We start from the raw sequence: 18,449 nt of genomic DNA on the forward strand, positions 1-18,449 counted from the left end.
TTCTCAACTCCCTCTGTAAGTTAGGTGATGCCGAAGTTGAGAAAGACAGGAAACTTAGAGAGATCAACAACCTCGCCTGTTAAGCAGTCAAAAGGCTGAATATGTGACCTTACCCTCTGATATTCACCTTTAAGTGATTTTTCTCAAAGCTGAATACCTTCGCTATTGCTTGACCCTTAACCCGTCCACCAAGTTTGGTTCAATTCGGAGCAGAACTACTAGAGTTGACCTTGACCTGAAACCCTGGATTTTTACTTCTCCCTGCTAACTTATAATTGACTGAGTGTTCTCGAAATCGAATCGTTATCAACATTCCCACAAACATTGGTCTAAACCGGATAAAAATTGTAACTTGGCCTTACCTGGACTGTACTTTCAAAGGTAATAAACAGATTTACCCATTGGCTTGCCCTCAGTCCTTAGACCCAGTCTGGTTAAAATCGAATATGAACTTTGAGTTATTTTGGTAAAACACACACACACACACACACACACACACACACACACACACACACACACACACACACACACACACACACACACACACACACACACACACACACACACACACACACACACACACACACACACACACACACACACACACACACACACACACACACACACACACACACGTCAGTTAAAGTACAATACTCGCTCTCACACGGGTATAATTATAATAAAACTAACTGATGTGGCCTTTTTCATCTTCCTCATTGCGATAGGTGTTTCCCAAGTTGTATACATTCTTCTGGAGTCGGCAAGAATATCGTATTGTTTATAAAGGCTCCAACATGCTTTCGTGTGTTGGCCTTGGTCACCAAATGGCAGTTCCCCACGCTGTCCGATCTCTGACAGCCTCCCTATTCAGCCCCTTAACCTTGAAGTCACACTCTGTGACCTCGTCCCAGGTCTTTTTCAATCTACCTTTCACATCCTTACTCTGATCGTTCAAGCTTCTCACTTTCCGCACCCTTCCCACTTGCCGCACTCAACTTTCATCCTCCATCCTCTCCACATGCCCAGACCGTCTCAATCTGTCCCTCCTCATCGCAACACCAATACACTCAAGTTCCGTCCCTCCTCCCATCTCTTTAATCGTAGATCTAGCCTCCCCCCCCCCCCAGGAGTCGCATTCAAGGACGCACTACACATCCATCCAATCATTACATTTCTGTACGTTTGAGCCTACGAATATCCTCTTCCTTTACTGCCCAGGTCTCACTGCCATACAACATTGAACTTGTAACACATGCTACATACAAAAAAATCCCTTTGGATGGAGGGAGAGCCTTCTCAGTCTTAAAAGTGGCAACAACTCCCTGAACTTCCTCAAACCACTCCTTACCCTTGCCGGAGAGTTATCTATTAAAAAAAAAAAATGCAGAACAGCACTGAAAAGGTTAACAAATTTCCATATTTATGCACACTAAGCTGAGATTGACGCCTTCATGTGGTGGCACCGATATAACTGTGCGGTGGAGATGCCCTGTTATGCAAATGTCCCTCCACTCCCTCCCTGTCTCCCCTAATGGAAGAATAGTGGTCTGTAGGAGAGAGCAAGTTAAGCCTGCAGTCCACTGGGTTCACATAAAGCTTAGCCTGGGATTGCTACTACTACTACTACTACTACTGATTGCGTCTTCTTCGTCTTCTTCTTCATCTCGTTCATCTTCTTCTTCTTCTTCTTCTTCTTCTTCTTGTGCAACTACTACTACTACTATTACTACTACTACTACTACTACTAATACTACTACTACTACTAATACTACTACTACTGATTACGTCTTCTTCTTTTTCTTCATCTCGTTCATTTTCTTCTTTTTCTTTTTCTTCTTCTTCATCTCGTTCTTCTTCTTCTTCTTCTTTTTCTTCTTCCTCTCGTTCTTCTTCTTCTTCTTCTTCTTCTTCTTCTTCCTGAGCTACTACTACTACTACTACTACTACTACTACTACTAACCCTATATATAACCCGTCACTGGTAACGTACTATTCACTTTATTACTGCTCCAACCAGAAGACTTTACTCAGTTTAGACAAGGCTTCTCGAACTGGAGGGGTTGGATATAGCCTTCATTAACCCTCTTCGCTACTACAGGCTCTCCCTAAGTAGTAGTAATAGTAGTAGTAGTAGTAGTAGTAGTAGTAGCAGTAGTAGTAATAAATGCAACCCCAGGCTCATTTGAATGTAAACACACGGGACAGCAGCCTGAAGTTCCCCTACTCCTTCAATCATCGTCCTCCTTTGAGAGATGAGGGACGTTAGTGTAACCAGACAGCTTCACCGTCCAGTTACACAGTGCCACCACGTGAAGGCGTCCCTGACCACCACTAAATGATTATATAATTTGTAGAATCAATCAGGAAGGAAGATATACTACGGAGCCTCCTGATGCAACAAGAATAGTCAATTCAATTTATTCACTCTCACTTTACCAAAAATTGCCATCTCTCCATCTTGAAGGCTGGGTTGTGACAATGGATTAACACAAAGATATGATGCTAGTCACGAAGAAGTGCTATGGAGAGGATGTAGAACCATTATGTTGTCTTTTTTCTGCCCCCGAGCTACTTGAAATACCCGTAATATGGAAAAGGAAAATCGTCTGAGCCAAGATAAAGGGAAAGGAGTATAGCTGTAATCCAGACCACCATGACTCACCCACATATGAAGAAAAAAAAATCTGATATTAGTTGAAATAAAGCCAGAGGGACTATACGAGAGAGAGAGAGAGAGAGAGAGAGAGAGAGAGAGAGAGAGAGAGAGGTTGCATTAGAGGAGAGAAGAATGCAGGTAAAAGAATGTTTGCCGCGTTATTGGAGAAGTAGGAGAGGAGGAGGAAAGAAAATGTGAGAGAGAGAAGGAGGGGGGAAAATGAGAGAGACGGAGGGAGAGAGGGAAATGACAGGTGGAGGAGGAGGAGGATAGAAGTGTGAATGGATAGAGGAGAAAGGAGGAGAGAAGGAAGGGATAGGTATGAGGAAGAGAGAGAGAGAGAAAGAGAAAGGGGGGGTGAGGGGGTTAAGGTGCTTTGAATGTGTCATCCTGAACCAATATCTGTTTCTGTCCCGAAGGCTTGAAGATCTTTCTCTCTCTCTCTCTCTCTCTCTCTCTCTTTACCTGTTACTTTTTGCACCTGGGTAATGCTAGAAAACAAGAAAGAACTATCTTATTCGTTCACATTCAGTCTGCGAGCTGTGAAATGTAATCATCTACATAAAGCATTCCTAAATAATCCACAACCAGGCACAGATGGCTTTAGGTTTACCCCAGTCGCCTCACGTCTTTGCTTATTATAAATCATTGACATAGGTTTATCCTTCCATTAAGCACTTCATTTCAATTTTCTTTTTCGGGTACTTCATTTCAATTTTCTTTTTCGGCTTTCGGGTACTCAAATGATTTAAAGGACATATTATTCTAGTTTATTTATGCTTTCTTGTATCTCTCCCTTATTGTTTTTTCTTGCATGTTACAGCTTATTGTTACAGCGAGTGAAGCGGGCAAGATCGCAATGCCTCTGACTAAATTTAGTGTGTTAACTTCTTGGCCCATATGGCTTGTAAATTTTCCCTGCTTGGAGTGCACCAGAATTTTGCTTTCTTCTCAGTTGTTGAACCCGTCATGCCATGCCATTTGCAGATTATCACGAAAATTGCAGTTCAATAATATCAGACTTTTCCCCAACAAATGAAAAATAAAGTCGAAAAAAGCCGAACACATTTTACTATGCACGAGCGGAGCACCAAAACTTTCTTTTTCATTAGTTATTGGGCAAATAATGGCATGTTGGAGCTTCTCAAAACTCTCATGGACATTGTCTTCCAGTGATAGGATTCTATTCATAAAGAATGCCAGGTGTGACAGAATAAAGCCAAAAATGCAATTATAATCTTGCTCGCTCTAACATACTCTATAATTGCGGTGTTGAGGCCTTTTTCTGAATTATGTTCTTGTTGTGTAATTATACCTCCTTTCGCAGCAACACCGACTCTAAGAATGACATAAAGCAGTGGATTAACCTACCCGATATAGAGCTAAAATGATAAGGGAAAGGTGTTGGGCAGCCTTCTTACTCCACGAGAGCACTGGACATAATCTCTTCCCCCAAAATGTTTGAAATGTGATTTCTCTCTTCAGTGGACTTAGGTGGGTCTTCGGTGGACTTAATGTGGTTCTCCAGTGGACTTATTCGTGTTTTGATGGACTTTCTTTGCTTCCTCGATGGACTTTGTATCGTTTCCCATGTGTGTGTGTGTGTGTGTGTGTGTGTGTGTGTGTGTGTGTGTGTGTGTGTGTGTGTGTGTGTGTGTGTGTGTGTGTGTGTGTGTGTGTGTGTGTGTGTGTGTGTGTGTGTGTGTGTGTGTGTGTGTGTGTGTGTGTGTGTGTGTGTGTGTGTGTGTGTGTGTGTGTGTGTGTGTGTGTGTGTGTGTGTGTGTGTGTGTGTGTGTGTGTGTGTGTGTGTGTGTGTGTGTGTGTGTGTGTGTGTGTGTGTGTGTGTGTGTGTGTGTGTGTGTGTGTGTGTGTGTGTGTGTGTGTGTGTGTGTGTGTGTGTGTGTGTGTGTGTGTGTGTGTGTGTGTGTGTGTGTGTGTGTGTGTGTGTGTGTGTGTGTGTGTGTGTGTGTGTGTGTGTGTGTGTGTGTGTGTGTGTGTGTGTGTGTGTGTGTGTGTGTGTGTGTGTGTGTGTGTGTGTGTGTGTGTGTGTGTGTGTGTGTGTGTGTGTGTGTGTGTGTGTGTGTGTGTGTGTGTGTGTGTGTGTGTGTGTGTGTGTGTGTGTGTGTGTGTGTGTGTGTGTGTGTGTGTGTGTGTGTGTGTGTGTGTGTGTGTGTGTGTGTGTGTGTGTGTGTGTGTGTGTGTGTGTGTGTGTGTGTGTGTGTGTGTGTGTGTGTGTGTGTGTGTGTGTGTGTGTGTGTGTGTGTGTGTGTGTGTGTGTGTGTGTGTGTGTGTGTGTGTGTGTGTGTGTGTGTGTGTGTGTGTGTGTGTGTGTGTGTGTGTGTGTGTGTGTGTGTGTGTGTGTGTGTGTGTGTGTGTGTGTGTGTGTGTGTGTGTGTGTGTGTGTGTGTGTGTGTGTGTGTGTGTGTGTGTGTGTGTGTGTGTGTGTGTGTGTGTGTGTGTGTGTGTGTGTGTGTGTGTGTGTGTGTGTGTGTGTGTGTGTGTGTGTGTGTGTGTGTGTGTGTGTGTGTGTGTGTGTGTGTGTGTGTGTGTGTGTGTGTGTGTGTGTGTGTGTGTGTGTGTGTGTGTGTGTGTGTGTGTGTGTGTGTGTGTGTGTGTGTGTGTGTGTGTGTGTGTGTGTGTGTGTGTGTGTGTGTGTGTGTGTGTGTGTGTGTGTGTGTGTGTGTGTGTGTGTGTGTGTGTGTGTGTGTGTGTGTGTGTGTGTGTGTGTGTGTGTGTGTGTGTGTGTGTGTGTGTGTGTGTGTGTGTGTGTGTGTGTGTGTGTGTGTGTGTGTGTGTGTGTGTGTGTGTGTGTGTGTGTGTGTGTGTGTGTGTGTGTGTGTGTGTGTGTGTGTGTGTGTGTGTGTGTGTGTGTGTGTGTGTGTGTGTGTGACCTTCAGTTATTATGCTCCGAGTACGCAAAGTCATTTCTCCGTGCGCTCGCCTTTCAGAATACCTTCCCCTTGTTTATAATTCCTCCATGATGCGGGTTAAAGCTGCCCTAAGCCAGAAGCCCGGCCAGTGGAGGCAGCTAGACTTACGCCCTTTCATTGTACGGCTGGAGGCTGACTGAATGAAGCCTTACTTTGACTGAAATGTCGACTCTGATAACACATTTTTAGGTGGAAGAAAAGGTCAGAATTGATGGTGATGAACACTGTATTGCAACTAACTGATTTGTTACTTGGAAGAGGTTGATTCTCTCTCTCTCTCTCTCTCTCTCTCTCTCTCTCTCCCGCGGTGACTCTCTTCAGCCAACGCAAGCCGATAACCTATAATTTGGCCCTGTCGAGTTGTAGGCCCAGACAGCCGCGATACTTTAAGCAAAAGATGGAGCAGCCACAACCAGAGCCAGTATTTTGAGAGAGCTTATTGTGGTGTTTTTTCCCTGATTTTTAACCTTTTTTATTATTTAAATATAAAAAAAAGTCATTGTTGTAAGGTGTTCTTAAATTTCCTCATACAGAGAGAGAGAGAGAGAGAGAGAGAGAGAGAGAGAGAGAATTACACACAGCAAGTAAGTAAGAAGCAGGTGTATAACGAACAAGGCGTTTCGAGAATGACCATTAACATTAAAATTTTGATGGTTGGTGTTAGGCTGCGGCCACATTTACCCCAAACTTGTGACTGACAAGAGGAAACGAGGCTCAAGGGTCCGGCTAAACTTCAGACTCCGATACTGAGGTAGTTCAAACCTGGTTCGTTTCATCCTGTCGATCATATGTTTCGAGCGTGTCCGTACCCTTGGCCTTCGTAACACTTCAACACGGTGATTTACTTTTTTATTTTTATGCCATTCTTAGATGATTTTATTCAACATGGGGAAACTTCTTTTAAACAGGCCATGAAACCAGGGTATTTATTTTTCTTTCAGTTCTGACCATTTCTTGAAAACTTTTTTAATCACATATTTTTTTTGAACAGTTTGAGTTAGATTAAAAACTTACAGTACGAGAGGTTCTTTTAAGTTAAATAAATCGTTTGGTACTGACTTAGAATAAATAAATAGATAAATAAAAAATGAAAAAAATAAGAAATAAGGAAGCTACCAGGATGTAAAACACACTGAGAGGGTGACAATCTTCCCGGATATTGAACTTCCGGTAATCAGCAAAGTTTCCAAGGCAGAGCTGGGTACTAACAGCACTGATGTCAAAGCCAAAGTACGGAATTATCCCCTTCAAGAGAATAATATAATTTTTTCCTTATTTTTGTTATCTTAAGACGATTTTATTTAGATAATGAGACATGCAGAGCTGAAAAACTTGAAAATGGCTCTCAGTTATCTTATTGCTGTGTTTTTTTTTTTTTTGGAGGGAACGATTTTGCGGACTCCTGGCCTGTGGTTCCTTCATTCTTACATATCAAAGAGTAACCCCTTTGCTTCAGATCCTACCTAAGTTGAATATATGTGTATAGACATCGAAAAGTATATATGAAATTGTTTTTGGGCTGAAGGAAATAAGAGTCATATATTCGTATTCCCACATTCATAACAAAGGAGAATTTAAACCTGGAGTGAAAAGAATGATGAGAGCGAGAAATATAAAAAAAGACGGGATGAAGTGAGAAGCTGACAAACTAGAATGTGGTAAAATGCATGATGAAACGAAGAAGCAATACAAAGGCTTGAAAACAGGCAAAGAAGGATAAAAGAGTTGAAATTAGGAAAGGACGGATAATAGAAGAGAGAGAGAGAGAGAGAGAGAGAGAGAGAGAGAGAGAGAGAGAGAGAGAGAGAGAGAGAGAGTAGATAATAGATACAGAAGAGGAAAAGGAATAAAAACTAGGAAAGGACGTATAATAGGAGAAAGAAAGAGAGAGGGGGGGGGAGAGATATTACTAGAATATAAGATCCTAGAATATAAAGATCATCATCATCATCATCTTTGTCATCTTCATTTTTATATTCACCATTACCATCACCATCACGATCAGCCATAAATCAATATATTCTTACCATCACCACCATTTATTTATCATCATCATGATCATCATCACCATCATCATCATCATCAAGTATAATATGTCCATCTAAATACAAACTAAAGGTATTACATTTTGTTATCACGAAAGCATATCTCATCACCTGCAGCACTATGAATAAAAATCTATAATTGTGGAGCCAGTGAAAAGAATATTCAAAGCCGAGATATAACGGGGACTGATAAAGAAACGTGTTTTTGATTGAGAAGTGTTTTTAGAGTGAGTAATATCCAGAGACAAGGAGACAAAAAGATTATAGGAAGCGTAGATAGACAGATATAGACAGACAGAAACAGACCGACTAACAAAGACAGAGAGACAGACAGTCAAAGGGAGGGAGATGGTAGGGGAGAAGAGAGGGACGAGAGAGCTAACAAAATGGAAAGGGGAATGAGGTGAGAGGAAGAGAGGATGAACTGAGGGAGGGAAAAAGGGTATGAGGAGTGAGGGGTAGTAACCAAAATAGAGAAAGAACATAGAACAAGAGAGGGTAAAGGGGAGAGAGAAGCCCTGGTGTAAAGAAGAAAAAATAGTATTAAAAAAAACAGAATTTGCAGTCGAATTATTCCATGGTCTCACTTTAGCTTTTATGAAATTGTCTGGTGGTAGAAACAATACAATTTATAAAGACATTATCGTACTGAAATGGTTAAACATTAAAGAATTATGTTTGATAGTGTATAAAAAAAAAATGAAGCATTTACCAGTTTTTTCAGACATATGACACTTACGTTAATATTTACACCTTTGCGGGTCAGAGCCGTAAGATTGGCATGTTTAATGCTGTGTGTGTGTGTGTGTGTGTGTGTGTGTGTGTGTGTGTGTGTGTGTGTGTGTGTGTGTGTGTGTGTGTGTGTGTGTGTGTGTGTGTGAACAAAACAGTTCGAACAGTTCTGATCCGACTGTAACCAAACTTGATGGAAGTACTGGGGATCAGGCAAGAGGTTGGCCTGTTACATTTTAAGTCCTGGCCACAAGATTATTTGGTGCCTGTACTGCTGGATTATGGTCTTGGAAACTGCCTGGAAAATATTCTTGTCGAGGTGGTGAACTGAAGCACCATTTTTGCCTCTGCCTCATTGTTTACAGAGTGTTTCGCTACCATGCTTTGAAACTGTTGAGGAACGTGAGGTAGGGCTAGAAAAAGGTTATTTTGTGGAAGGGCCTCACGAATGGGTTAAATGTCAAAGTCACATGAAAAGGTCAACTAAAAGCTTTGATCCGATATAGACCAAACTTGGAGATAAGGTTGAGAGTAAGGCAAGAGAGAAGGGATTTGAATATGAGAACAGTCAGGCCACAGAACAAAGTCAAAGTCCCACCCAAGTGTGTCTGTGTGTGAACAAAATGCCTAAAAATAATGGTTTTGTTCCGATTTGGATCAAACTTCGTGAAATTGTTGAGGCACAGCCAAGGTCGCGATAGACTTTTTTTTTTTTTTTTTTTTTTGAGAGAGAGAGAGAGAGAGAGAGAGAGAGAGAGAGAGAGAGAGAGAGAGAGAGAGAGAGCGAGAGATCAAAAGTCAAATTCAAATGGCAAGGTAAACTTCAGTTACTTTTACCCGATTACAACCAGTTTTTGTGGAGAGATTCAGGTTAAAGAAAGGATTAACTTATTTGTTTGGGGGAACACTCAGACAAAGGTCAAGGTCACAGACTAGGTCAAAGGTGAAGATCATATGCCAAGATCTGTCTAAATAGTTGTCATGTGTTCTAGACCAAAGATGGGGAATGGACTGAGGGTAAGGCAAAGGCGATGGAGTTCAGAATTGCAGAGAATCAACAGTCGATATAACGAATGAGTCTGTGTGTGAATGCAGTATCTAAGGCAATTATCTTCTGATTTCAAGCGGACTTGGTGGAAGGGTTAAGGGTCAGGAAAAAGTCTTACCTTATATTTCTTTAGAGCAATAGGTCAAATGGCAGTGTTATATGGCATTTTTTATCTGTTATAAGCGAAACTTTGTGGTAGGCTTCAATGTAAGGTAGCGATGAAGGAATTCGTTTTTCATAACAATTTGTCCAAGACCAAGGTCACAAGACAAGGTCAAATACCTCATCCTATAGCACGGACAAGGTTGAGTTGATCTGAGCCAGTCTTAGTAAAACCAGTAAAGGTTATCCAAGTCTGATAAAGTTCTTTTTATAAAACAAAAGGTCGAAGGTCAAGGTCACAGGGCAAAGTCAGCTCAAACATTTTTTTTTTTTTTTTTTTTTATTCTGTTGAGACCAAACTTAGTGGAAGGGTTGAGGGTGAGGCAGGCATGAAATATTTTACTTTTGGCAACAATCGGCCAAAAGAGTCACAGAGCAAAGAAAAAATACTCGGCTTTTAAGAGTGTTCGTTCTTGTTGTGGATAGTTCCTTCCATGAGGCCCAGAGAGAGAGAGAGAGAGAGAGCACACAAACTTTATGGTCCCAGTGAGACTGTCTGACCTTTAATGCTAATACTCATGCTTTTTTACAGAAATAGGAGGAAAAAGAGAAAGTTGCAGTACTTTATTACACACACACACACACACACACACACACACACACACACACACACACACACACACACACACACACACACACACACACACACACACACACACACACACACACACACACACACACACACACACACACACACACACACACACACACACACACACACACACACACACACACACACACACACACACACACACACACACACACACACACACACACACACACACACACACACACACACACACACACACACACACACACACACACACACACACACACACACACACACACACACACACACACACACACACACACACACACACACACACACACACACACACACACACACACACACACACACACACACACACACACACACACACACACACACACACACACACACACACACACACACACACACACACACACACACACACACACACACACACACACACACACACACACACACACACACACACACGCATGCTTTGAGATAAATAAACGGTGATTGGTTATCGTTTTGATGTAGTGACATCTTTGACTACTAAAAATATTCTCACTAAGGCAATAATTGTCGGATATTTTTTCTTACAGTAACAGAACAGAGGAAGGTAAAATCAAACAATAAAAAAATATTTATCCATTGACCAGATTACAGGTGTCCTCCATTCATAAAATTGCAGCAGATATGTCTTAAATTGTCATTCCTCATTATTTGTGTCATTTTACTATGTTCACTGACATAATATATATAAGGACACATAATGATAAACTGATAATGAAAATAGAGTGATTGATAGATACCGGTAATAAAAAGGAGAATGCATCATCAAATTACAAGCGTCAGACTGATAGATAATGAAAACATAGGCAAAGCTACGCTGTTGCAACCCTCCATCTGACCAAGCACATAACCCCCCACCTCCCTGCACACCTAGCCAAGCGCATCATGGCCCTCACCTCCCCCCCCCCCTGTAAAACACAGAGATATAAAACTTAAAATTTTCAGTAGTTTTATACACGGTAATAAACAACCATTTTTATTGTTTCCCCTTAAGATTCCATGCACAGGCAGCACTGAAATCTCTGGGATTTTTTTTATTACGTTTTCATTATAAAAAAAAAAAAAAAAAACTACTGAAGCCACAGCATTCTACCTATCAAAAAGGCACCAGTTTACTATAAGACACGTAACTATGTGAAATTTCATGACTCTGTATTTAATACTTTCTGAGATTTGCTCCGGAAGCGAAAATCTCTACGCCACCTATCTTGTTCGTCCGAGTGATAACAATACCCTCATCTGACATCGTCAGGTGGAGGGTAAAAAGAACGCATCATTGTATTAGATGTGTTAGTTACTCACACAATATTGCAAATTATCATCATCATCATTATCATCCCAGTCTCTTGTCCCCCTCAAAAATGGGGTGAGGTAGGGCCAGACCAATTAAATAAAAAAAATTAATATAGGACATAAGAAGGACTAATTAACCTTAAGCCCAATTACCCAGGCCACATTCTCACCCACTCATCATTTAAGTCCAGGAATTCTTTTTCAACCTCATAAACAGCCATCAAAATCCAAAAATCCGCTTCTAATCTCCTCTAGTCGGGCTTACTTTATGTCCAGCTGCCTCCACTGAGCGGGCTTAGGGCTTGGGGCTTAGGGCTTAGGGCAGCTTTATTCCGCTGAAGTCGAGAAATACAGGCAAGGGTTTAGAATTTGGGCAAGCATGTACACGGGGTAAGCTTCGTGAAATCTTTAGTAACACTCTCTCTCTCTCTCTCTCTCTCTCTCTCTCTCTCTCACAACCTCTTCCCATCACACACCATTACCCTCCCTTGCAGTATCTCTCACAATATCTCACCATCTCGTCCTCATCTCCTTCTTCTCTCAGCCTCTTCCCACGACACACCATCACCCTTCCTTATGTACACTCGTTTCTTGGCTCGTATCCTCGGCCGTTAAGGAAGCTCCCTAACACCTCTTCCTTTCCGATGTATTTCTAGATACGACTGACTGTTATCATTTTGTACATTATTTATGCAGTGTATGGTATTATCAGAATTATTTAAGTTACACAGAATAGGATACTGTGGTGTAATGAGCAAAATAAATCGATTAGGAAGAGGTGTTAGGGAGCTTTCTTAACGACGAGAATACGGGCCAATTGTCTCTCCATCTCATTCTTGGTCTCCATGCCGCTCCTGAGCGGAATTGATGGCTGAGACCCTGCATTAAGATCAGTTTTTATGTGTGCTGTGTGCGTGTAAAAGAGGCTGCATAGAAGGCGGTATTAATCTGGGCAGAGGTACTAGAGGGAAACACGGCATGAGAACATTGAACTTTATGCTCCCTTTGCCACCCTTCTCTGGTAAACTAGATGCGAAATTTCCTTCTGTACATTCAGAGCAAACATGGAAACTGCATACCCGATCACGCGATATATATGCCGATTGATGTGGCTTCCATGTGCTCACATCCTCTATTTCGGATCGTTTTTATTTACGTGGGGAGACTGACCCCCCCCCCCAAGAATCAGTGTGAGGGTCATGCTCCCCAAAAATCGCATTACGGATGAGTCCATTGTACAGTATATACTAAGATATCAAAATCATATCTGACTTCTTTTCACTATTTCTGATTGTTTTTTTTTTTTTTTTTTGTGGGTGGGCTGACCTCCCTAATAATAATGGCTGGAAAACTGTATATCGTGGAGGACCTCTGGGGAAACGAGACTAACTCACCTGGGAAGTTTCATTCAGATCCTTTTCCTGACTCTGATTTTTTTCTGGGGGGGGGGGTAGTGGGCAGACTCCCCAAGAAATTTTTTTCTTGAGCTTTTTTTTTTTTTTTTTTTTTTTTGTAGGAGGCGACTACCCCTCCCCCCGCCAAGAACCACTGGGGAAGGATCACCCTCTCCGAATACCGATATCCAGTTTCGTCTTGTACCTACAGAAAAAACATGGAAACTACACACCGAATCCTGAGATTTGTTTGCTGATTTCGTTGAAATCCATATGCTCACTTTCCCCAGTTTTTTATCAATTTATTTTTGGTAGGGGCTGACCCCTCCGGCAATAACTGGAGATTTACACTCTACAAATACTGCATTAAGGAAGGGAGTCCTTTGTACTAAATGTACCAAGATATAAAGTCCATATCTGCCCCTCTCTCACTATTTCTGAGAATTTTTAATTAGGTGAGGGGGGCTGACCCCCTTAAAAGCTGGGGTGGGAAAATTGTATTTAGTGAAAACCTTCCTAGTAACCAATAAACTCATTCTGAAAGTTTCATTCAAGTAATTCTCTCATTTTTTTCTTTTTATTTTTTTTCGAAGACGCTCACCCCTCAAGAATCATGGAGGGCGTCCCTAATATCGCATTATGGATGAAAATCCATTGTACAATATGTACTAAGAAATCAAAGCCATATCTGCAATCCTTCCCCTATTTTGATTTTGGAGGAGGGCTGACCCCTCTATAAATACTGACGAAAATTTATATATAGTGGAGGACATTATCAAGTAACCAACCGAACTGATCTGAGAAGTTTCATTGACACCATTCTGCCATTTTCTCTTATTTCAGACCACTTTTATTTTGGGGAGGGTCACGCTCCCAAAATATCGCATTACGGATAAGAGTCCAATATACAACATATACTACGATGCCAAAGCCATATCTGCCTTCCTTTCATCATCTCTGAGAATTCTTATTTTGTCTACGAGGGACGACATTCCCCTATAAACCATAGTTGGAATATTCAATATAGTGGAAGAACTTTCCAGGAACTCGATGAATATTAAATAGCCTAGGAGGAGGAGTTAAAGCACACACACACACACACACACACACACACACACACACACACACACACACACACACACACACACACACACACACACACACACACACACACACACACACACACACACACACACACACACACACACACACACACACACACACACACACACACACACACACACACACACACACACACACACACACACACACACACACACACACACACACACACACACACACACACACACACACACACACACACACACACACACACACACACACACACACACACACACACACACACACACACACACACACACACACACATCTGCACCATATTACCCCAGCACAAACAATAACCTCAACAAATGATCTTTGGGAACGACCGGTTGAAGTGGACTATTTTCCGCAGTCCACTGGGTCCAAGCCGAGATGAGTTTAGGGTTCTAGCAACAATAGCAACCAATCCTTTCAGTCCGAGGATCCATTTGTTCAGCTTATGCTCCAGACGATTTCCATTCTTCCATTAACCTACCGAACTAGAAGTGTTAGATGCAGCCTTCATTAACGCCTTCTTTGCAAGTGGCTCCTTCAGTACTAGAAAGTATGAATGCATGCTAGAATGATATAAAAATGAGGTACTAGGTCTGAAAGGGTTAAAGTTAGCATTAGTTCATTCGTAGCTCGCTGGAGGACAGGATCCCATCTCGGTGTGTGTGGTGTGTGAGAGAGACCGACAGACAGACTTAACCTTTCCCATGCTAGCTAAGTACGGACCGGAAAGGAGTGTTTGTAAAAAAGAGCTGTATGTGAAGGAGTGATTATGTTGGTTAGGTCTCTGAGTATCGATATTTATTTTTTATTGGTATGAGAGAGAGAGAGAGAGAGAGAGAGAGAGAGAGAGAGAAATGAGCTGGGGATAGGCAGCCTGATGACATAGGACAGGTTGACGTGGAGGTGATTTCTTTTCGATCACCCCTTTTGGGATTAAGGAGTCTGGCGATAGGTAAGTAGTCAGACAGACAGATTGGTAGATAGATAGAGGGATAGATAGATTGATAGACAGGTAGGTAGGAAGACAGGTGATGCGACAAGGTACAAACATATTCTAGCATCCTTAGGTGGGAGCCGCAAATAGACATAGATAGATAGCTTGATAGATAAATAGACAGATAGATAGTTTGGTAGGTATATAGATGAAGCGACAAGGTGAAAGCATATTCCAACATCCTTACGTGGGAAAAGAGGTCGGGGATGATGATGATGATGATGATGATGATGATGATGATGATGATGATGATGATGATGATGATGATGGTTGCAGCACCTACTTTACTTCCCCAGTATGGTTAGGCCTTATTTATTTTATTCTTGCTGTTCTTAGTCAGTTTTCCTCAGTTTAGGGGAGTCTTCTACCAGTAATGACAGTAATAAAGGCTGTGTCAATCCTCCTCAGTTTGAATGGAGTATTTCAGCTTAATATAATCATAGCGGAATAGCAGGATAACCAAATTTAAATGCTCAGGTTAACGATGTTTAAGACCCCACGTGTAGTCGATAAGCATAATTGTAAATGTCCCTCTTCTTCTTCTTCTCATAATATGAAATTCGGTACAATGCTAGAACTCCGCCCCGACCAGGTGTTAGGCAAAGCGGAGGCCTCCCTGCTGCCCTCAGGGGGAGGCTGCCCCCTAGAGTAGCATGCAACAACGGTATGGATGGTCGAAGTATTTTTTTTTTTTTTACCTAGGAAAAAGAAATTTCGCAAAGTAGTGGCCCTCCAGTTGTTATCCAAGGTGGGATCCTAAGGCTGCCGCCCGCCACCACGTATATAATTTGGTATCTCAGAGTATTGCATGGTTGGGTGCGGCTATCAAAGGTGTTGTTTGTCTTCTCCAGGTTCCGCTCATACTTCCGTGAGGTTGTGGTGGGTTGTGTGTGTCTGCGCCACCCCCGTCAGCGCCTGTCAGCCTACCAGGGGTCACCGCCCCCTGAGAGGAGGTATCAGTACCCACCCTGCGACGACCCTTCCTCCCGCTCTAAATCAGGTGAGAGAGAGAGAGAGAGAGAGAGAGAGAGAGTGAGTTAGTGAGTGAGTGAGTTTCAACAAGTAACCCATTCAATCAGTATGAGTCTTCGAACCTGAGACTAACCTCAATACAACAGTATCATAGGGGAGGGAGGCCTTCTTGTGATGGCATTGATATAACAAGCTGAAATCACTGCCAGCCTCTAGAAACACCCGTCAACTCCCTCCCTATCCCGTGAATGGAGAATGGTGACTTCAGGAAGGCAACTTCAGCCTGCAGTCCGCTGGGTTCATGTTTCAGATAATCCTGGGACTACGACAGCAACAACAACAACAACAAATAATAATAATAATGATAATGAAAATAATAGTAATAATAGTGGCAGTAGTAGTAATAATAATAGCTACCGGTACTACTACTACTACTACTACTACTGCTTTTTTTTTTTTTTTTAAATCACCTTCATCCATTGGTGAATTATATTGTGAAGATCAAAACCAACCTTGCTAATACAGTTCACCATTTGGAGTTGTAATGTGAAGGTTAACACTAACCCTCATATTACAATCCGTTGGCCCCAAGCACGCCAACGGCTGTGGTTACCAGCCATCTACTATTACTATTATTATTTTATTTTTTATTTATTGATATTACTACTGCTACTACTACTACTACTACTACTACTACATCAAACCGTGTGAAGGTGGCAAAGATATATAAGAAAAAAAAAGAAAAAGAAAATATCACTGGATTCAAGAGATTAACCACGTCTCTCCGATGACTTGGTTCGTGAGAGGGACGCCTTCACGAGGTGGCGCCTATATAGACGGAGGAGCTGCCCGGTTACACAAACGCCCTCGTTTCCTCCTTATCCCCCGAGAGGAGAAGAATAGTAAGTAGGAATAGGGCCGCTTCAGCCTGCAGTTCACAGGGTTCACTTGCCGATGAGCCTGGGGTTTTCTTTGCTGCTACTGTTTATTATTATTATTATTATTATTATTATTATTATTATATTCTTGCTGCCCTCAAATTATTTCATGTCTATTTGGAAGAAACTTTTCGAACTGGAAGGGTTAAATATGTAGCTTTTATTGTTGCTTTCAGTAAGTTATATCTTTATCAAATTCAGAAAAATAGTGTCTAGTAAAGCAAAGAAAAAAGAAAAAAAAATCGTCGTCTGATTTAAATTATTATTCCTGTGTCGGCCACGTCACTTTACTAAATTGTTTTACGCATTTTTTATCATTTTTGTTCATTTTTCTCACTCATTTTTTACCTGCTCAGACTTTTTACCCTCCACGAGATAAGTTTCACCTAAAGGTTTTATTTCAGGTCCCCAGTTTTATCTTGCACAAATGTTTTTATCTTACGCAACGCTAATTTTATACGGAATATTCTTAGCTTGCGCAGTTTTTTTTTTTTCCCACACGTTGATCTTCTTCCGTATTTTCATATTCTCTAGATTTCCAAAGTAAAGTTACATCTTACGCAGATTTTAAAGGAAATTTGATGGCACTCACCTTTTTGTCGAAAGCAGTATTTATACCAATGATGGAGGGATGGAGTTGAGAGGTATATGAGGGATGGGGGGGTGAGTTGGGGGGAGGGGAGTCAAATGGTGGGTGACAGAGTGACTTGGAGGCGTTTTGTCTGCGGCCACCCTTTGCGGGATTAGGGCGTCGGGCTATAGATAGATAGATAGATAGATTATTACGCAAAATTATTATCTTGCGTAAATCATTATTCTTCCGACGAAACTTTTATCTCACGCAATTTTCTCTGACCCAGTTCGATTTCTGTGTATTTTTCTTAAGCAATTTTTATCTCCTAAGTAAACATCTCTCTCTCTTCAGATACGCGTCAGGGCGTGAACGGGACCTTGAGAACATTCCCTGGCTCACGTTCCAACAACCACCTGCTAGTGTACTCCTCCAGGGAACGCCTCAACGCCAGGAACGGTGAGAGAGAGAGAGAGAGTGACAGACAGACAGACAGAAAGCAGACAGACAGATAGACAGACAGACAGACAGACAGCAGACAGAGAGAGAGAGAGGAGGGGGGGATTTGTGTACATTTGTATTTTTGCGTATATATGAGCTTGTGTGTGTGTGTGTGTGTGTGTGTGTGTGTGTGTGTGTGTGTGTAAGAATATTGATACACGTGTAAATCAGAGTATTATAACGACTGTGTTTGTAATAGATTCTTTATACGTCACCAGGTCTGAACAGAAAAGAGGCCGCAATCTCTTCAGGTAAGAAAGGTCCCTAACATCATTTCCTTTGCGATTTATTTTTGGATATGGCTGGTTAATATCTTTTTATACTTAATTTATGCACAGTATGGCAGTATTGGAAGGATTTATGTAACACACAAGATGACAGTGAGATGTAATAAAAAAAAATAAATCGCATAGGAAAAGGTGTTAAGAGAGCTTCCCTAACCCAGGAGAACACGTGTCTAAAGTGAGATTTGTAA

General features: G+C 41.7%; 1 protein-coding gene across 1 annotated transcript in view; it reads left to right on the forward strand.

The window, feature by feature from the left end:
• The window catches only part of LOC145408102 (tachykinin-like peptides receptor 86C), a 187,203-nt gene extending 168,961 nt beyond the window's left edge, over positions 1-18,242 (forward strand). The window contains exons 8-10 of the mRNA XM_080278910.1: positions 15,844-15,992; positions 17,828-17,932; positions 18,193-18,242. Of these exons, the coding sequence (XP_080135036.1) occupies positions 15,844-15,992; positions 17,828-17,932; positions 18,193-18,242 (304 nt within the window). The remainder of the gene's footprint in view (positions 1-15,843; positions 15,993-17,827; positions 17,933-18,192) is intronic.
• Positions 18,243-18,449: the final 207 nt, after the last annotated feature.

Source organism: Coenobita brevimanus, chromosome 75, assembly GCF_032717465.1.
Source record: "Coenobita brevimanus isolate Jiangsu-jjx chromosome 75, ASM3271746v2, whole genome shotgun sequence".
NCBI classification, from domain to species: Eukaryota; Metazoa; Arthropoda; class Malacostraca; order Decapoda; family Coenobitidae; genus Coenobita; species Coenobita brevimanus.